General features: G+C 41.0%; 1 protein-coding gene and 1 pseudogene across 1 annotated transcript in view; both read left to right on the forward strand.

Moving 5' to 3' along the window:
• The window catches only part of TMEM230 (transmembrane protein 230), a 15741-nt gene extending 9093 nt beyond the window's left edge, over nt 1–6648 (forward strand). The window contains exon 3 of the mRNA XM_006870410.1: nt 6508–6648. Within this exon, the coding sequence (XP_006870472.1) occupies nt 6508–6648 (141 nt within the window). The remainder of the gene's footprint in view (nt 1–6507) is intronic.
• A 3027-nt stretch (nt 6649–9675) lies between these two features.
• On the forward strand, nt 9676–10294 carry LOC102828067 (annotated as a pseudogene).
• Nucleotides 10295–17254: the final 6960 nt, after the last annotated feature.

A 17254-nucleotide genomic window follows, 5' to 3' on the forward strand; every position in this document is an offset into this window, starting at 1 on the left:
ATGTAGGGGTGAACAAAATGCAAAATGTCAGCCCTCATAGAACCCTCAGAATATTTCAAGCCCTGTTGATAAATAGCCTGAACATTATTTCTGCGCCTGACATGAATTGTGCATATTAGAATCCACACTAAGAAAAAAGTAGAAAACAACCAAAGTGCCCAGCAATGGAGAACAAGGTAGTTAAAGACATTCATTACAGTTTAAATCAGTAACTGACTTTGAACCAGTTCTTACTGGGAATGGACTTGAATTTTTAAAATGTGGATGTATTGGAATAATAACCAGAACAGCAAAAATTACAGGTTGACTACCTAGGGACAAGGAGTTAGCTAAAGAAAACTACAAGGCGCTACTCCAAGAAACCCAAGAGAAACCTACTTAAATGAAAATCATACCATGCTCATGCATTCTTGCTGTTAGTGCTGTTGAGTCGATTCAGACCCATAGCTACCCTGTATAGGGCTTCCTAGGAGTGGTTGGTGAGCTTGAACCACTGACATTGCAGTTTAAACCTACTTTACAGTACAGCACCACACCTAGGAAGACTAAATATTATGGAAATATCAGTACTACCTAAAGCAGACTAAAGATAAAATGCAATCCTGACCCCAGTTCCAACAGCATTCTTAAATGAGATGGAAAAACTAATCATCTTTATTATGGAAAGGAAAGAGGCCCCAGATAAACATTATTGAAGAACATAGTAGGAGACCCACATTTCCCAATCACATACCTGTGATTACAGGCTTGGTAGTCAACACATCTTGGTACAGGATCAGTGACAGACACGTAGGTCAGTGGAACAGAAAGGAGAACCCAGAAGTAAGAACCACTATGGACAATTGATCTTTAACACAGGGTCAAAGTTCATTAAATGGGTAAGAGATAGTCTCTTTACCAAATGATGCTAACAAAACTGGACAAACCAAACACGAAAACTAAATACATTATAGCTCATGAAAGAAATGGACAAATCTAGGGGCTCTAATTTATGACAGATTACTAAACATAACTAAAAATACACAAGTTACAAGCTAGATAATTGGGACCTCCTAAAAATTAAATACTTTTGCTTATCAAAAGATCTCACTGTGGAGCATGTGAACATTAATTAGTCTCCACAGTTCTGAGACCAGAAGAATTGTATGTTGCCCAGCTGCCATTACCAGCTGTTGTGAAAGCGGTCACAGTAGGTTCAGTAGAGTAGGAGAAAATGTGGCACAAAACAATTTTTTAAATGGCCAGGCTTACTGGTCAGAATAAGATTAGAGGAGCCCGCTGAGACTAACTCTTGGTCACTCTTCAGGTCTGGAACTAAACTTACCATGGTGGCTCAGTTTTCCGCAAACAGTAGATTTGGGTACAACAACACTGTAGTGAGGTGTGCACACCATAGAGTGGTCAACGTTTGATATCAAAAGGTCAGAATTTTCCTGAGGAAAAAGTTCAGAACTATTGGGAAAGGAGGCGGAATGGAAACAATCGCCAGAAGAAAGTGGCATAAATGATACTACATTGAGGAAATTGTAATCATTAAACAAAATGAAGTTTATGATTTGTTGAATATAAAACTGATGATCTGCTCTGTAAACCTCCCTCAATTCACAAAGTTAAAAATACATACGAACAAGAATACTAGAGATTTTTTAAAAAGGAAACATACTGCATTGGAAAAAAATATGCAAAAGACCTTTTAAAAGTGTTTAAGAGCAAAAATGTCAGTTTGAGGACTAATGTGCAGCTGACCCAAACCATGCATGGTATTTTCAGTCACCTCATATACATGTGAAAGTTGGACAGTGACTAAGGAAGACCATAGAAGAATTGATGCATTTGAATTGTGATGATGAATAATATTGGAAGTACCATGGGCCTCCAGAAGAACCAACAAATCTGTCATGGAAGAAATACAGCCAGAATGCTCCTTGGAAGTGAGGATGGTGAGATTTGTCTTTAGTACTGTGGACATGTTGGAAGGACCAGTCTTTAGAGAAGGAAATCATGCTTGGTAAAGTGGAAGGTCAAAGTGAAAAAGACCTCCAACAAGGTAGATTGAAAAAGACATCAACAATGGACCCAAATTAGTCAGAACCAACTTGATGGCATCTTACAACAAAAACTTTTTTTTTTAAGTTGTCATAAAGTGAATTCCTATTCATTGTAACTATCCCACAGGTCTGTTTAAGAGGGATGAAGAAAAAGGATTAAAAGAACGTTTAGCATTTGTTCCAATAGTGACATCAGCGTGACCAAGTCAACTTCATTTTCATGATACTGGGGAATAAAACAGGTTTGTATACAGACATATATTGTACTGTCAAATCCACAAGGAGAAAGCATTTCAGATAAAACCCAAAGACTTCACCAAGAAAATAGAGATCCTATAGACTGGGAAAACATTTTTGATAATGACATATCTAATGAACTAAATCTCTAAAATTTATAGAAAACGTCAACACCTCAACAAAAAGATGAAGCAATACAATTAAAACATGGGCTAAAGACATGAACAAACTCTTCACTATAGACAACATTCAAGCAGCCAGCAAACACGCATAGGGTGTCTGCATTTATTAGCCAGCAGAGACATCAAACTACAGTAAGATACCATCTTACACCAACAATAATGGTGGTGATCAGAAAAACAAAAGGCTGTGGGGAGATTGGAGCTCTTACATACACTGCTGGTGGGACTGTAAAATGATAAAACCCATATGGAAAACAGTCTAGAAATAGAAGTGCCATATGATCCAATAGTCCCATTCCTTGGTATATAACCTAGAAAAATAAGAGTTGAACACACCTGTATTCACAATAGTTAAAAAATGGAAACAAATATGCATCAACAGATTTGTTCATGAACTCTGAAACTGTGTATACAATGGAATACTATGCATGATAATAATGACTCCACAAAACTACTGACAACATGGCTAAATCTGGAGGAAATTATCCTTAGTGAAATAAATCAGTCACTCAAGGACAAATATATGAGACAACTGATATAAAAATTTGCACACAGGAAGAAATACTCTTTATTACCAGGATAGGAGGAAGGAGAGAAAATCACTAATTAGTGGTTACGAATTGGGCTGCGAACCTTAAGGTCAACAGTTTGAAACTACCAGCTGCTCCACAGGAGAAAGATCAGGCTTTCTACTACCATAAAGATTTACACCCTCGGAAACCCTGTACAGGGTCGCTATGGGTCGAAACTGACTCGACGGTACTTAACAACAACAACAACTGACTGCCATCAAGTCAATTCCAACCCATAGCAACCCTGTGTAGGGTTTCCAAGGAGCAGCTAGTGAGCTTGATCCATCTACCTTACAGTTCAAACAACTTTGCATTTGCCCACAGCAACACACCAGGACTCAAATTAGGGAGTACACAGTGTTAAAGTGAAGGGGGGAGGACAATATACAACATGACCAAGGCAAATCGAAGACACAAAGGTATGCAAGAATAAAGGACAACTGAGTCCTGGTGTGCTGTACAGTAAGTAGACTGCAGGTCGGCAGTTCAAACCCACCAGCCACTTCTCCAAAACTATATAAGGTTGCTATGAGTCAGAACTGACTCAATAGCACTTAACACAGGAAATGCTGTGGCTCTACAGAATAAGCAGTAGACTACTAACTACAGGGTCAGTGGTTCGAGCCCACCAGTCACTCTGTGGGAGAAAGATGAAGCTTTATGCTCCCATGAAGTTTTCAGAAGCCTTATACAGGATCTCTATGAGTCAGAACCAACTCAATGGTTTCCAACAAGTGGCTGGGGGCTTTGAACCACCAGTCTTGTGGTTAGCAGTCCAGTGCTTAACCTATAGCACCACACCAGGACTCGGGTTGTGGGTGTTTTTTACATGCACATTTGTAAATGCTACAAGTATACCTTTACAATACAACTTTGCAGCCTGATGCATTTGCAAAGAGAGCATATAAGAGGCAGTTATAGAAACTACTTAGATACTAGGACTGAATCACTGAAATTGAAGTTTAAGGACCATAGACTCAGGAAGAGTCAGTTGACAAAACACAGTTCATAAAGATAATGTGCACCCACAATCCTTTGCACTCTTCCTTTCCAACCTGATTCTATCACTCTGGCGGGAAGAAGGGTCATTCTGCTATCAACGAAGTGGTGACCAGAGAGTGCACCATCAACATTCACAAGCCCATCCATGGAGTAGACTTCATGAAGCATGCCCCTTGAGCACTCAAGGAGATTCGGAAATTTGCCATGAAGGAGATAGGAATACTAGACGTGTGCATTGACACCAGGCTCAACAAAGCTGTCGGCCAAAGGAATCAGGAACGTCCCATACCGTATCCAGGTGCGGTTGTCCAGAAAATGTAATGAGGATGAAGATTCACCAAACAAACTCTATACACTGGTGACCTTTGTGCCTGTCACCACTTTCAAAAACCTACAGTCGGTGTGGGTGAAAACTTAACAGTTTATGATCAAATAAATTTATAAATCTGCCTTCAAAAAAAAATAAAGATACTGTGTTACTTCCCAGTCTAGTGAGTAGCCTATGGGGTCTTAAAAGCTTGTAAGCAGCCATCTCATAAGCAATGATTGATGTTTTCCTGGAGTAAAGAGAGTGAAGAAAACCAAAAACATGAAATAACTAGCCCAAAGGACTAATAACCCACAAGGAACCAGCTAGATGATGCCTGGCTATCACTATCAACCACTGTGACCAAAACCACAATAGAAGGTCTCAGTTAGAATGGACAATAAATGTTGACCCAAACTCAAATTTAAATGTGAAAATGCAGGCTATTGGTGTGTAAAACAAACCCATGAGTCTATTGTGCAAGACAACTTGTAACTTGAACTGTAGGCACTAACAAAAGCCACCTTTCAGCTAAATAATAGACCCCAAACCCACTGCCATCAAGCTGATTTCGATTCATAGAGACTCAGTAGTAGGTCTGCTCTCCTGGAGCCCAGCTCATAGTCTACTATGCTACCAAGCCTTCTTTAAACAATAGCCAGGCATATAAATAATACTCAAGAGTGGACAAGTTTTCCCAAAACTAGAAAAGGCAGGAACGGATAGGGAAATCGGTGAGGAAAATGGAGTGCTCTGTCTTGTGCTCTGGTTCTTGGTTCTGCTGCTCCTGGTCCTCAGCCACTCCTCAATGCACTGGAGTCCAGAGGACACCCTCTGTTCCTGGCTATTCTTTAATGGTAGGGAGAATCCTCTTCCTGCTGCTTAGATGGTTCATTTTGCACACATGCTAGAGGTTCAGGTGTTTACAATTAACTCTGCCAACATACACAGCTGAATCATGTCATCCTAGCAGTATCATTTCTCTCCTTCTCTGACCCAGACCCAGTAGAGTAGAAACTTTTGTTGGGAGTTACAAACTATGAAGAGATGTTAAATAATTCACTATACCACAGGCTGTGTGCACGTTGCATAGCAACCAAATTATCTTGATCAGCTGGTTCAAAGATCTTGGGCCAACCCTTTCACTTTGAATGTGTGTCATTCTCCAGAGTCCTGGCAATAATCCAAATAACCGTGTTTGTTGAGCAGTGGCTGAGGACCAGCAACAGCAGAACCAAGAACTGGAACACAAGACAAAGTAGTAGACTTCCCAGGCCTCATCAGGCTTCTGAAAGGACTCACTACACCTCTTCTGAGTCTCCCAAGGCTTCGATGCATAAATTGTCCTGTTCCAGTTATCATTTTGTTATACCCACAGTTTTCAAATTTGAGTCTGCTTTGATTTCACTACATAGGTCATGACTAAACCAGTGCAAACCAGCTTGGATCCCTGGTTTAAATATGTGAAGAGCTTTTATTAATCATACTGGCAGTTGCTTGTTTTAATCAGAGAGGCAGAGTTTGGTGTGTTCACAACTATAACAGTTGGAGAGAAAGGAGCAGAGAAATTAAACTAAAATAACCATCTAGAATATATGATTTTTTAAAATAATTGTTAGCACTTTGCTGTACTTCTGCAATAATCAGGAGGGGGAAAGTTGTAACCCTTTTCCCTTAGCAGCCTAAAGAAAATTCTCTGGAAAGCATAAGGTACTGATCAACCAATAGGATCCATGGCTTTGTTTTAAATTTTAAAATGTGCCTGCATCCCTGGATGATGCAAATGGTTAATAGCCAAAAGGCCGGATATTTAACCCCACCCAGAGGTACACGAATCGGGCTGTGAACCACAAGGTCAGTAGTTCGAAACTACCAGCTGTTCCAGGGGAGAAAGATGAGGCTTTCTGCTCCTGTAAAGATTTACAGACTTGGAAACCCTGTACAGGGTCACTATGAGTAGGAACCGACTCCATGGCACATAACAACAACAAGCGGTATATTGGAAGAAATACCTGGTGATACGATTCCAAAAAAATCACTCATGAAAACTGTGGAGCAGTTCTATTCTGACACACAAAGTGTCACCACCAGGAGTCAGTAGACTCCACTGGCTACTTTTTTTTAACGAAACTAATGTGTTTGCCTCCTTTTGCCACCAGGGGGCAGACCGGGCCGTTCCTGTTCTGATCATTGGCATCCTGGTGTTCCTGCCAGGATTCTACCACCTTCGAATCGCCTACTATGCATCTAAAGGCTACCGGGGATACTCCTATGATGACATTCCAGACTTTGATGATTAGCACCCACTTTGTGCCAGAAAAGAGTCATAGATGAGAATGAATCCAATTTAAGACATTGTGCAGAAACTAGCTAAGGGCTAAGGTATTCTGTAGTTTGCAGATGTGAAACAAAGCTATGGCCAGATTATATAGGTTTATCCCAAAGATGTTGACTGAACTTGCAGGTAACTAATTAGGACATGCTTTATTTTTCATCTCCTGGACCTGACAAACCTTTGGCAAGTGTTTCCACATGAGTCTGTATCATGGAAGAATAGTGACGTTCATTGTATGAAGAAACAGGAAGCTATTCTGTAGTAGAACGTGTTGTAGCCACCGTCCTTTTTAGAGTTGAACATTCTTTTAAATAATTATCTTTGTTCTTTTGTTCTTGTGGCAAATGGAAAAATGCAGTATGTCTTTTTTTTTAAAAGTTATTTTGAAGTTAAAGAATCTTAACCACTACACTTATCTGTAACTTTATGTTCTAGTGGATGTTACACAAGAAAATCTAGTGAGATACTAGATTGGTAAAAATCAAATGTCAGTATGACCACATGTAGAAGACATTTTTTACTTGCTTATTTATAGCACCAGGAATTTTTAAAACCTCCAAACAGATTTTCAGAGAAAGCTTCAAAAAGTTCTTGGACAATTTCATGATTTTTAAATTCCATTTACTACTAATGTTTTGAAGTCGCATCGTAAATATTTTCTTTGTTCACCATTTCTGACCTGGCTCACTGAAAGGCTGGCTAGCATGTAATTTGAGCCATTCTTTTATGTCATGCCTTCCAGGACTGGATCTTAGGCAGTTTCCTGATGAAAAATAAGTAGTTATTATCTGGAGTTATATACCTTATCATTTGCTAATTAGCTGGAGATCAGAAGACAGCCTAGATCACCAAAGAACAATCAAACTCCATTTGATTACATTTCCTAGCTTGCAAAAAAAAGTGGCATATTCAAAAGAAATTCAAATGTCAAACTCCAAGTCTCAGACTTAAGATGAGTTAACTTTCAACGTATTTCAGAAAACCTCTTCAAAACTCTGTGATACCTTTGATACCAGTACACAAGGCTCCCATTATTTTTACATAACTAGCACTGCTCGTCAGGTTCTGCCTCTCACTCATTCTTGGACTCTGAGATTTTGGATGTGAACAGCTAGAAGACTGGTAGTGCCTGCAACTAAGATTTAGAAGGTTTTGTGGGAAAGATTGTTAAATTTTGGATGCAATTAAATTTTAAATGTCTATCCACAATACTTAACAACAACAACATTTGACACCCAAGTGGAACCATAGTGTAGGCAGATCTTGATGTACACACTGGACTTCAGGAAGGAGTCTGGACCGGAGATACATACTTGAGAGTCAGTGTTTGGATAGTACTTAAAAGTCAGGAAACTGGATAAGCTCACCAAGAGAGGGAGTGAGTGTACATGGAGAAAATAAATGGAGGGACAAAGAAAGGGTGGTCTGAGGTAGTAGCCGCCAAGGTTAGGCACATTTGGTGATGGGAATCCAGGCCTCTTAAACACTTGGGACTTGACAGTAAAAGTATGAGGAGATCTATAAAGCTTGGGTATTGAGACTGGAGGTTTTGGCCAAACCAAATTATCTGATCCTTTTTATAAAGGTAATGATGCTGCTGGTTAAAAAAAAAAAAAAAAAAAACAGAAATAAAAGATTATAAAGTGAACACTTGCTCTTCTGGTTCCATTCTCCAATGTCGTCCAACTTTGTTTCTTGTATATCCTTCCAGAAATGTTCTAAGCACATTGACATATATATATGTTTGTGTTTTTTTCTAAGTTGTACATCTATTTGTATATTAATCTTTTTTTTACTGTACAGGTTGAGTATGAGGAGTCTTCAAAAAGTTTATGGAAATTTTCCTTATCTTTTTTTTTTTTTTTTTAAGTGTTTTATTGTGAATTATGTGATAGTTTACATGGGAGAACATTAGCTTTATCTGTTATTTTTTAATTGCATTTGTCTACAAACTTTTGGAAGCCCCTCAGATACTTTTCCATCTATGCATACACTCACAGATTCCTAAGACGAAGAGAACACAGGAGTTGGATTACAACCAATTTAACTAACAGGAGCAGGAATTCCTACTAGATGATCCTTGCTGTTCTATTTGAACATTGTGTTTAAATCTCATTCCAGTTGGGATTATTTGGAAATCTTTTTTATTAAGCTAAAACTGGACTCCCTGGAACCTTTGTGTGTGAACCATAATTATTTCAGAAACCCTAAGGAGCAGCAACTGTTGGACTATGAGTTGGAATTGATTCGATGGCTAATGGGTTTGGTTTGGTGTTGGTCAGTGCTATATAAAAGAGCTCTGAACTTCAGTTATAATGGAACTCTGCCACACTTATCTTAATTTTCTTGGGGAAATTCTGAGGTAATAATTAGTGATGAGGTACAAGGGGCCTTTAAAAAGTTGTGGGAAACTGGAATTAAAAGCTAATGGAACTTGTCCACAAGCTTTTTGAAGTGCCCATGTATATAATCTCAAATAGAGATTCAAATTTAGTCAAAGCTTGAAAATTCATTCCCCTTACCAGGTGAGAAAGCCAACCACCTTTAAAATTTGGACAAGTAAGAAGATGGGTAGGAGTGTGGGGTATAGGCAATTAAGAGGTATTTATTTTACCTAAAAGTCGTCCCTTTTTAAAAAGTGCTGGCTAAACCATGTGCCAAAACTAAGAATTTTCTTATTTGAGATTATTACGTCTACCTTTAATAGTTTCCAAGGCTAAGTTCCCCAAGGTGCTTCACCTGTCTAGATGATGGAGATTTGAGGACTCTTGACATTCTAGTGGGTCTCCTTTGGATGTGCTGCACCTGGCCTGTGTTCAGAACTATACTGATTTTATGCCAGGAATTAGGCTAGGTCCTATGGATATGCAGGAAAAGATGTGGCTCTGTGATTATGGCACAGAAGTTGCAAACTAGTCAACAGATGTGTGTGTTTAAAAATGGAAAGGGCCGCTATTTTCCTCTGGCATGCCACAAAGATCCTGGTGTCACAATGGGCTACTGGTATTCTAAGAACAAGCCGTACCCCAGGGCCCACATCTGCCGAGGTGTAGGTGTCCCTCATGCTAAGATTTTGTATCTTTGACCTGGGTTGAAAAAGACAAAAGTGGATGAGTTGCTGCTCTGTGGCCACATGGTGTCAGATAAATACAAGTAGCTCTTCTCAGAATACTTACAGGCTGCTCTTATTTGTGCCAACAAGTATATGGTGAAAAGTTGTGGCAAAGATGGCTCTTACATGTGAATGCGGCTGCATCCCTTCCAAGTCATCCACATCAGCAAGATAGCCTGTGCTGGCTGACAGACTCCAGATGGGGATGTGAGGAGCCTTTGGAAAGCCCCAGGATACTGTGGCTAGGGTCCACATTGGCCAAGACATGTCCATCTGCACCAAGTTAGAACAAGGAACATAGGATTAAGGCCCTATGCAGGGGACCAAGTTCAGGCTCTCTGGGTGCCAGAAGTTCCACATGTCCTAGAAATGGGGCTTCAAGTTCAAGACTAATGAATTTGAGGACCTGGTAGCAGAGAAGCGTCTTCTGGATGGCTATGGAGTCAAATATATCCCCAGTTGTGGCCACATGGACAAGTGGAGGGCCCTGCATGCATGAAAGCCATGGTAACACTGCTCTACCTGATCTGTGCCCACTAATCAATTAATTCAACTTACTGTCTCAAAAAAAAAAAGTAAAGGGTCATAGGATCTTTATTTTTGGGTTATTTTGAAGAATCGCTATTTGTGACTGAGACTACACCCAGCTGCTGCAAATAGTAACAACTCACAGCTGACCATAATTTGCCACCAAAGTCCTACAACTCTGGTTACTTTTATACCCACCTTGCTAAGTTTCCTCATTAAGAGCAAAGAGTACTTGCCCATAAAGTCTTAACACAGTGCTTGTGGCCACTTGATACCTGTTGCGTGAAGAACCGCAGTCCAGAGTGTCTTTCCATCCCAGGATGCTATATGCCTTTGCCTGTGAAACATGGTCTTCTGTCAGCTGCCTGGTAGGCTAGCTGCTCCAATCAGGGATAATGTTTCTTGGTCCATATGCTAATCCTTTGAGAGCATTTCTTCTAGGATTATTAGTATCTGCAGAGGTTGACCAGAGACCACCATCCATAGGGCCTGTGTCCCTATAAAATATTAAGAGACCCACTGACAGTGTAGGAGGGATTTGTGACCTGGTGGAGGTGGGGGCAATGCCTAGGGTCCTAAGTAACAAGGAGGTAACTTAGATAGGAAATGAGGAGCAAGTAAAGAAAAAGAACCTGTTGCTGGGGTTATGTCCTGAAAATGGTGAGACTTAGAAGCTTACTGATAGAGTACTTGCTGGGTGCACCAAGTGTCCCCTTCCCAGGGTTGGCAGACAGTGGTATAGTCCTCACCTTCCATGCTGGAGGTCTGGCCTAGGCCACCTGCACAGCCAACACCTATCTGTTCAAGGAGGCTTGCATGTTACTATGATTCTGAACAGATTTCAGTGACGCTTCCAGACTAAGGCAGACTAGAAAGAAAAGCTTGGCAATCTACTGAAATCCTATGGATCACAATGTCAAATCTGCCTTGTTGTTTTTGTTATGTGCCATCGAGTCGGTTCCGACCCATAGCGAATCTGCCTAGTTGGTCATTAATATAGCATCAAACCAGGCAACTATTTATTCCATTGTGCATGGGGTTAGAAGACCCACTTGACAGCAGCTAACAGCAAGAATATCAGAAAATACTAGGTAATTTCCATATTTCATGAGGGAGTGAAACCACAGCACAGCCAAAAGATCCCTGGAATAAAGCTGACCCATGATCAAGGAGCATGGATTAAAGATAATCTCCCATTGTGTTGCTTTCCCTGGTGCTTCCTGCCTCCAGCAAGGAGCTAGAGAGCCATCTCTCTCCTCCAGCCTTAATCACCAGATTGGCAGTAAAAGAAGTTGACAATTCAACTGCTAGAGATTGTTGATAGGTGCTGTCGAGTCATCTTTGACTCGTAGGGACCCTGTATACAAATGAATGAAGCACTGCCTGATTCTGCACCATCCCTCCAGCATGGAAGCACTGTGACTGTCTGGCTCATTGAGAGTCTTGCTTTTGTTCGCTGACGCTCTACCCAGCATGATCTCCTTCTCCAGAAACTGGCCCCTCCTGATAACATGTCCAAAGTGTGTGAGCCAATCCTTTACCTCTTCTAAGACAAATTTGTTCATTCTCTGGCAGCCCACGATATATTCAATATTCTTCACCAACTCACAAAAAACCCACTGCTGTTGAGTGAACTCATAGTGATCCTATATATAGGAGAGGGTAGAACTGCCCAAGAGGGTTTTGAAGGCAGTAAAGTTTTACAGAAGTAGACTGCCACATCTTTCTCCCTGATTTTTGTTAACACCATTTTTCAAATGCATCAATTCTTTAGTCTTCCTGATTCATATTCATATGACAACCTTGCTTGCTGGAAGTGAAGAAGTCTTGAGGCAGTTATAAATAAGGAAGATGATTAGAGGAGTCAATGCGTTCGGATCATGGTTTTGGAGAAGAATATTGACTATACCATGGACTGGCAGCAGAACAAACAAATCTGTCTTGGAAGAAGTGAAGATGGTGAAACTGGTATCCGTACTTTGGGCAGGACCAGTCCCTGGAGAAAGCACATTGTGCTTGGAAAAGTGGAGGGTCAGTGAAAAAAAGGAAGACCCCTAACAAGATGGATAGAAACAACAGCAGCAACAGGGCTCAAACATAACAATTGTGAGGCTGGCACAGGACTTGGCAGGGTTTTGTTATGTTGTGCATGTTGTTATTGTTTAGTGCTGTCTAGTCGGTTCTGACCCATAGTGACCCTGTATAGGGTTTCCAAGGAGCAGCTGGTGAGCTTGAACTGCCAACCTTGCAGTTCAAACGATTTGCAGTCTGGCGCATTAACCCACAGGGCCACACCAGGACTCCTCTGTTGTGCATGGTGGTCGTGGTGATGTACTGTGGAGTCGGTTCCGACTCATAGCAACCCTGTACAGGGTTTCTGAGGTGGTACATCTTCAGGAGAGCTAAGTCAGAACTGACGTGACAGCATTTAGCAACAATAGCACACCTCAATGTACAGAAAAGAATCTCACAACTGGATCAATAAACAACAATCATGATAAATGGAGAGAAGATTGAAATTATCAAGGATTTCATGTTACTTGCTTCCACAATCAACACTCATGGAAGCAACAGTCAAGAAATCAAATGATGTATTGCATTGGGCAAATCTACTGCAAAAGATCTCTTAAAAGCGTTTAAAAAAAAGCAAAAATGTCACCTTGTGGATTAAGGTGCCCCGACCCAAGCATGGTAAAGCATGGCAGAGATTAGGATTTTACAATCTAGGAAAGCAATGGAGGCGGGCACAAAGTTTATCAAGTCATGGATGGAGGGTGTCGGTAGAGTCTGCCCACCTTTACTTCCCAAGTCCTGAGTTACTAAAAGGGGAAAGTGCATTGGGGGTAGAAAATATCTCTTAATGGAAACAGCTCAATTTAAACATTAACTAAAGAGTAGATGACAGAGCTTTGATATAGAGCTCTATCTTTGATGCAATTAGACCCTCCTGTTAACTATTATCAGTCACAGCTTGTATCTCACCTTGGTCTTATCTCCAGACTTTTGATTTCTACTTTCCCCTAAATCACCTTGAATCTTGACTTTAAGCTTGTTTCTGAACTATTTATTGGGCATCTACTGTAGACATAGCATTAGTCTGGCACTGAGAAGTAGTGGTCCACCATTCCCAGATGTTTGCAACACACATTAACTCTCAGTTCCACTCTTTCCAAGGACCCAGTGAGAGGTGAGGTCTGGAGATACTCCCAGACTTCTCCAGGGTAGGAAAGGAGAGTTGGGGAGGAGAGGTAGGGCTGATTTTCTTTTTTTAATATAACATTTTATTGAAGTATAGTATACATTACAGAAAAGTGCACAAGATTTATGACATGGGCTATCAAACATAGGGAGTGCTGGTGGCGCTGTAGGATAAAGCACTGAGCTGCGAAATAATAAGGTTTGCATTTCAAACCCACCAGTCACTCTGTTGGAGAAAGATGAAGCTTTCTGCTCCTGTAAAGGTTTTACGGCCTTTGAAACCCTATATAAGGGTTGCTTTGAGTTGGAATCGACTCAGTGGAAACTAACAACAACCTTAAACATAACTAAAATAAATTTTTATAGAATAAACACATAAGGTCTAATTCTCAAATGGACTTTCAACCAATTTGCTCCTATATAGGCTCATCTCCAGCTCCATTTTCAGAGATAATTGGCCTGCCCAATTCCTGTGTTCTGGAAGGGTTCTGTATTACTAAGTCAAGTTGCTCCTTTGTTTTCTTCCCTGCTGTCCTAGGATTCCTCTTTCTCTAGTAATCAGAGAGTCAGGTCAGAGTGAGAAGCTTTTCCCAGTGTGCTTGGCACAGATGCACTTCTCTCCAAGGGCTGTCCAAGGTCCTCTGGAAGGTCTGTGCTGGCCCCGGGACTTAAGGATCCCACTGTCAAGGTGATACCAAAGCAGTGCACAAATTCTTTTTGATTTCTGTGCCAGGAAAGGAAGAAAAACCATGTGATAATTCCAGCATCTGAGTCCTGATCTTGTTCGTGACGCATCTAGTTCTTGTCTTTCAACTGCATTTTCTTATCCCTCCCTGCTATCCTGTGTGAACCCCACCACGATCTCTGTGCTGCAACCCAAGTTCCCTGCACCATCCAACCCCTCCCAGGGCCTAGAGTTCTGCTGAGTTTCTGCCATCCACAGTCCAGTGAAGCTGGCATCATAAACAGCATGGCTCCATGTGTGGCTTACATCCCTCATAACCAGTACCCTGATTCACTGGCCTTAGCCCATAATTCTGCTGCCCCAGCCACAGTTAGGTGAAGATGCTGCTTTCATTGTCTGAGGCACCAAAAGTGCTCAACAGAGAGATATGTTTATGACTCTCTCCAAACAAGAAAAACATCCTCCTTTTTAAAGCCTTTATCTCCCATAGAAAATGATGTGTCTTTTCTCTCTCTTTTTAGGCAAATTGCATTAGAACTAATTGTACTTAGATTTTTTTAAAAAAAGAATCTGCTGTTACATACACAGTCCTGCAGTAATGGTGATCAATGGGTAGATTCATGGATAGACATTCAAACTGAGCAAGTATGGGAGGAGAGTGGGAGTACATCGACAAATAAATATCGGCTTGACAGGAGGGTATTTATCTTTACTGCAGATATACTCATGAAAGTGGTGGGCCATACAGGTGAAAAAAATATGAAATCTTGTCGTTAGATTCCATTAAGTCAGTTCTCACTCATAGTTGTTGTTGTTATGTGCCATGGAGTCAGTTCCGACTCATAGCGACCCTGTATAGTATGCAAAACAGAATGAAATAATGCCCAGTCTTGTACCTACTTCACAATTGTTATGTTTGAGCCCATTGTTGCTGCTTTTTAGACATTACCAAACACCTTCAAGGAATGAGTTGCTGGACCTGAGGGCTCAGGACCATAGTCTTGGGGGACACAATGGTCAATTGGCACAGTATAGTCCACAAAGGCAGTGTTCTACATCCTACTTCAGTGAGTAGTGACTTGGGTTTTAAAAGCCCATGAGCGGCCATCTAAGGTGCAACTATTGGTCTCTCCCTGTTTGGAAGAAAGAAGAGTGATGAAAATCCAAGCATAATAGACCAATCTCCATGACCCTGAGACCAGAAGAACTAGATGTTTCCTGACTACCACTGCCAACGGTTCTGAAAAGGATCCCATTAGAAGTCCTAGTTAGAATGGGGAAAAAATGTGGAACAAGACTCAAAATCATAAAAAAGACCAGGCTTACTGATTGGATAGAGACTGGTGGAGCCCTGAGACTACAGCCCTTAGTCAGGTCTGTAGGGCTGGAAACGAGCTCATCCCCTACCCACCACCCCTGGCTCAATTTTCAGCTGAACAATAAATAGGTCTGTAAAGGGGACAATGACACTAATGAGGGACACCCATTTTAGAGTAAGCAACCATTTGCCATCAAAAGGGTTGCATAGACCCAAGGACAAAGTTCAGAAGAGGTAGGAAAGAGTGAGAAATAGAAACAAGAAACAAGGAGGAAATGGGCTAAGTGATGTTACTTTGAGAGGACTGCAGTCAGTGAGATGAATGGAAATGTGTACGAATTATTCAACTGTACAACTGATGATCTCTGTATACCTTCACCCAATTCACAATAAAAATTTTAAAAAGAATTACCTGTCATTCTCTGAGATCCTTAGAAAGCCCCTGGGCCTGACAAGGCTTAGGTCCTGAGGTTAAAACCCTGTAAGGAACTGACTGTCTGGGGTGAGGGGAGAGGGCAGCAGGCCAAAGATAAGGCTGTCTGTTACAGGAAAGATAAAGCCTATGTGTTGCAATCTCTCTGGACACAGCCAAGGCTATGGAGTGCTTCTGGTCATCTGGGGTTAGTCCTGGACTTTCCTGCTACCTATGTCATTACACCTTTCAAAAATAACTTTATCTAAATACAGAGCTATCCATCGTAAGGAAAAGATTAAAGACCTCCCATTAGCAGTTTGCTGTTGTTTTCTACAGACAGCATTCCTTTATGGTCCAGAAGAACCATTGTTGTTGGTTAGTACCGTCAAGTCGGTTCCGACCCATAGCGACCCTGTATAGGGTTTCTGAGGAGTGACTGGTGATCTTCAACTCCTGACCTCACAGTTCAGATGGCTTTGCAGTCTGGCAAATTAACCCACAGCGCCACACCAGGACTCCAGAGGAACCATAGTGGTGGTGATTATGTGCCGTGGAGTCGGTTCCGACTCATAGCGACCCTGTACAGGGTTTCTGAGGCTGTAAATTTTTATGGGAGCAGAAAGCCTCTTCTTTCTCCCGCGGAACAGCTGGTAATTTCAAACTGCTGACCTTGAGGTTAGCAGCCCAATCCATAGTTTAAGTGACTGCTTTCTCTTCTTCCTATTCCCTACTGCAGAAATACTGCAGATGACAGGGTTTTCAGAATACACACACACACACACACACACACAAGGAGGTTTCAGAAAGTGGAAAAATTCCATTATCTTTCCATTCCACTTTCCCATGAATTTTTTAATCCCCGTGTGTGTGTATGTGTGTGTATGTATACAAAGAATTGATGCCTTTGAATTAGAGTGTTGTCAAAGAATATCAAATATGCCATAGACTTCCAGAACAATGAGTAAATAAATCTGTGTTGGAAGAAATACAACCAGAATGCTCCTTTTAAGTGAAGATTGTGAGACTTTGTCTCACAAACTTCAGACATGTTATTAGGAGGGACCCGTCCCTGGAGAGGGACATCATGCTTGTTGGTAAAGTAGAGGGTCAGTATAAAATAGGAAGACCTCCCAATGGGATGGATTGACACAGTGGCAACAACAATGAGCTAAAACTTAAGTATGATTGTGAGAATGTTTTAATGTTTTGTTCTGTTGTACGTGGGATCTCTATGAGTCAGAACTTACTCTACGGCATCTAACAGCATATGTATAGCACACATATAGTACATGAACACATGAAATGCCTTCCAAAA

Source organism: Chrysochloris asiatica, unplaced genomic scaffold (genome assembly GCF_000296735.1).
Source record: "Chrysochloris asiatica unplaced genomic scaffold, ChrAsi1.0 scaffold00141, whole genome shotgun sequence".
Classification (NCBI taxonomy): domain Eukaryota; kingdom Metazoa; phylum Chordata; class Mammalia; order Afrosoricida; family Chrysochloridae; genus Chrysochloris; species Chrysochloris asiatica.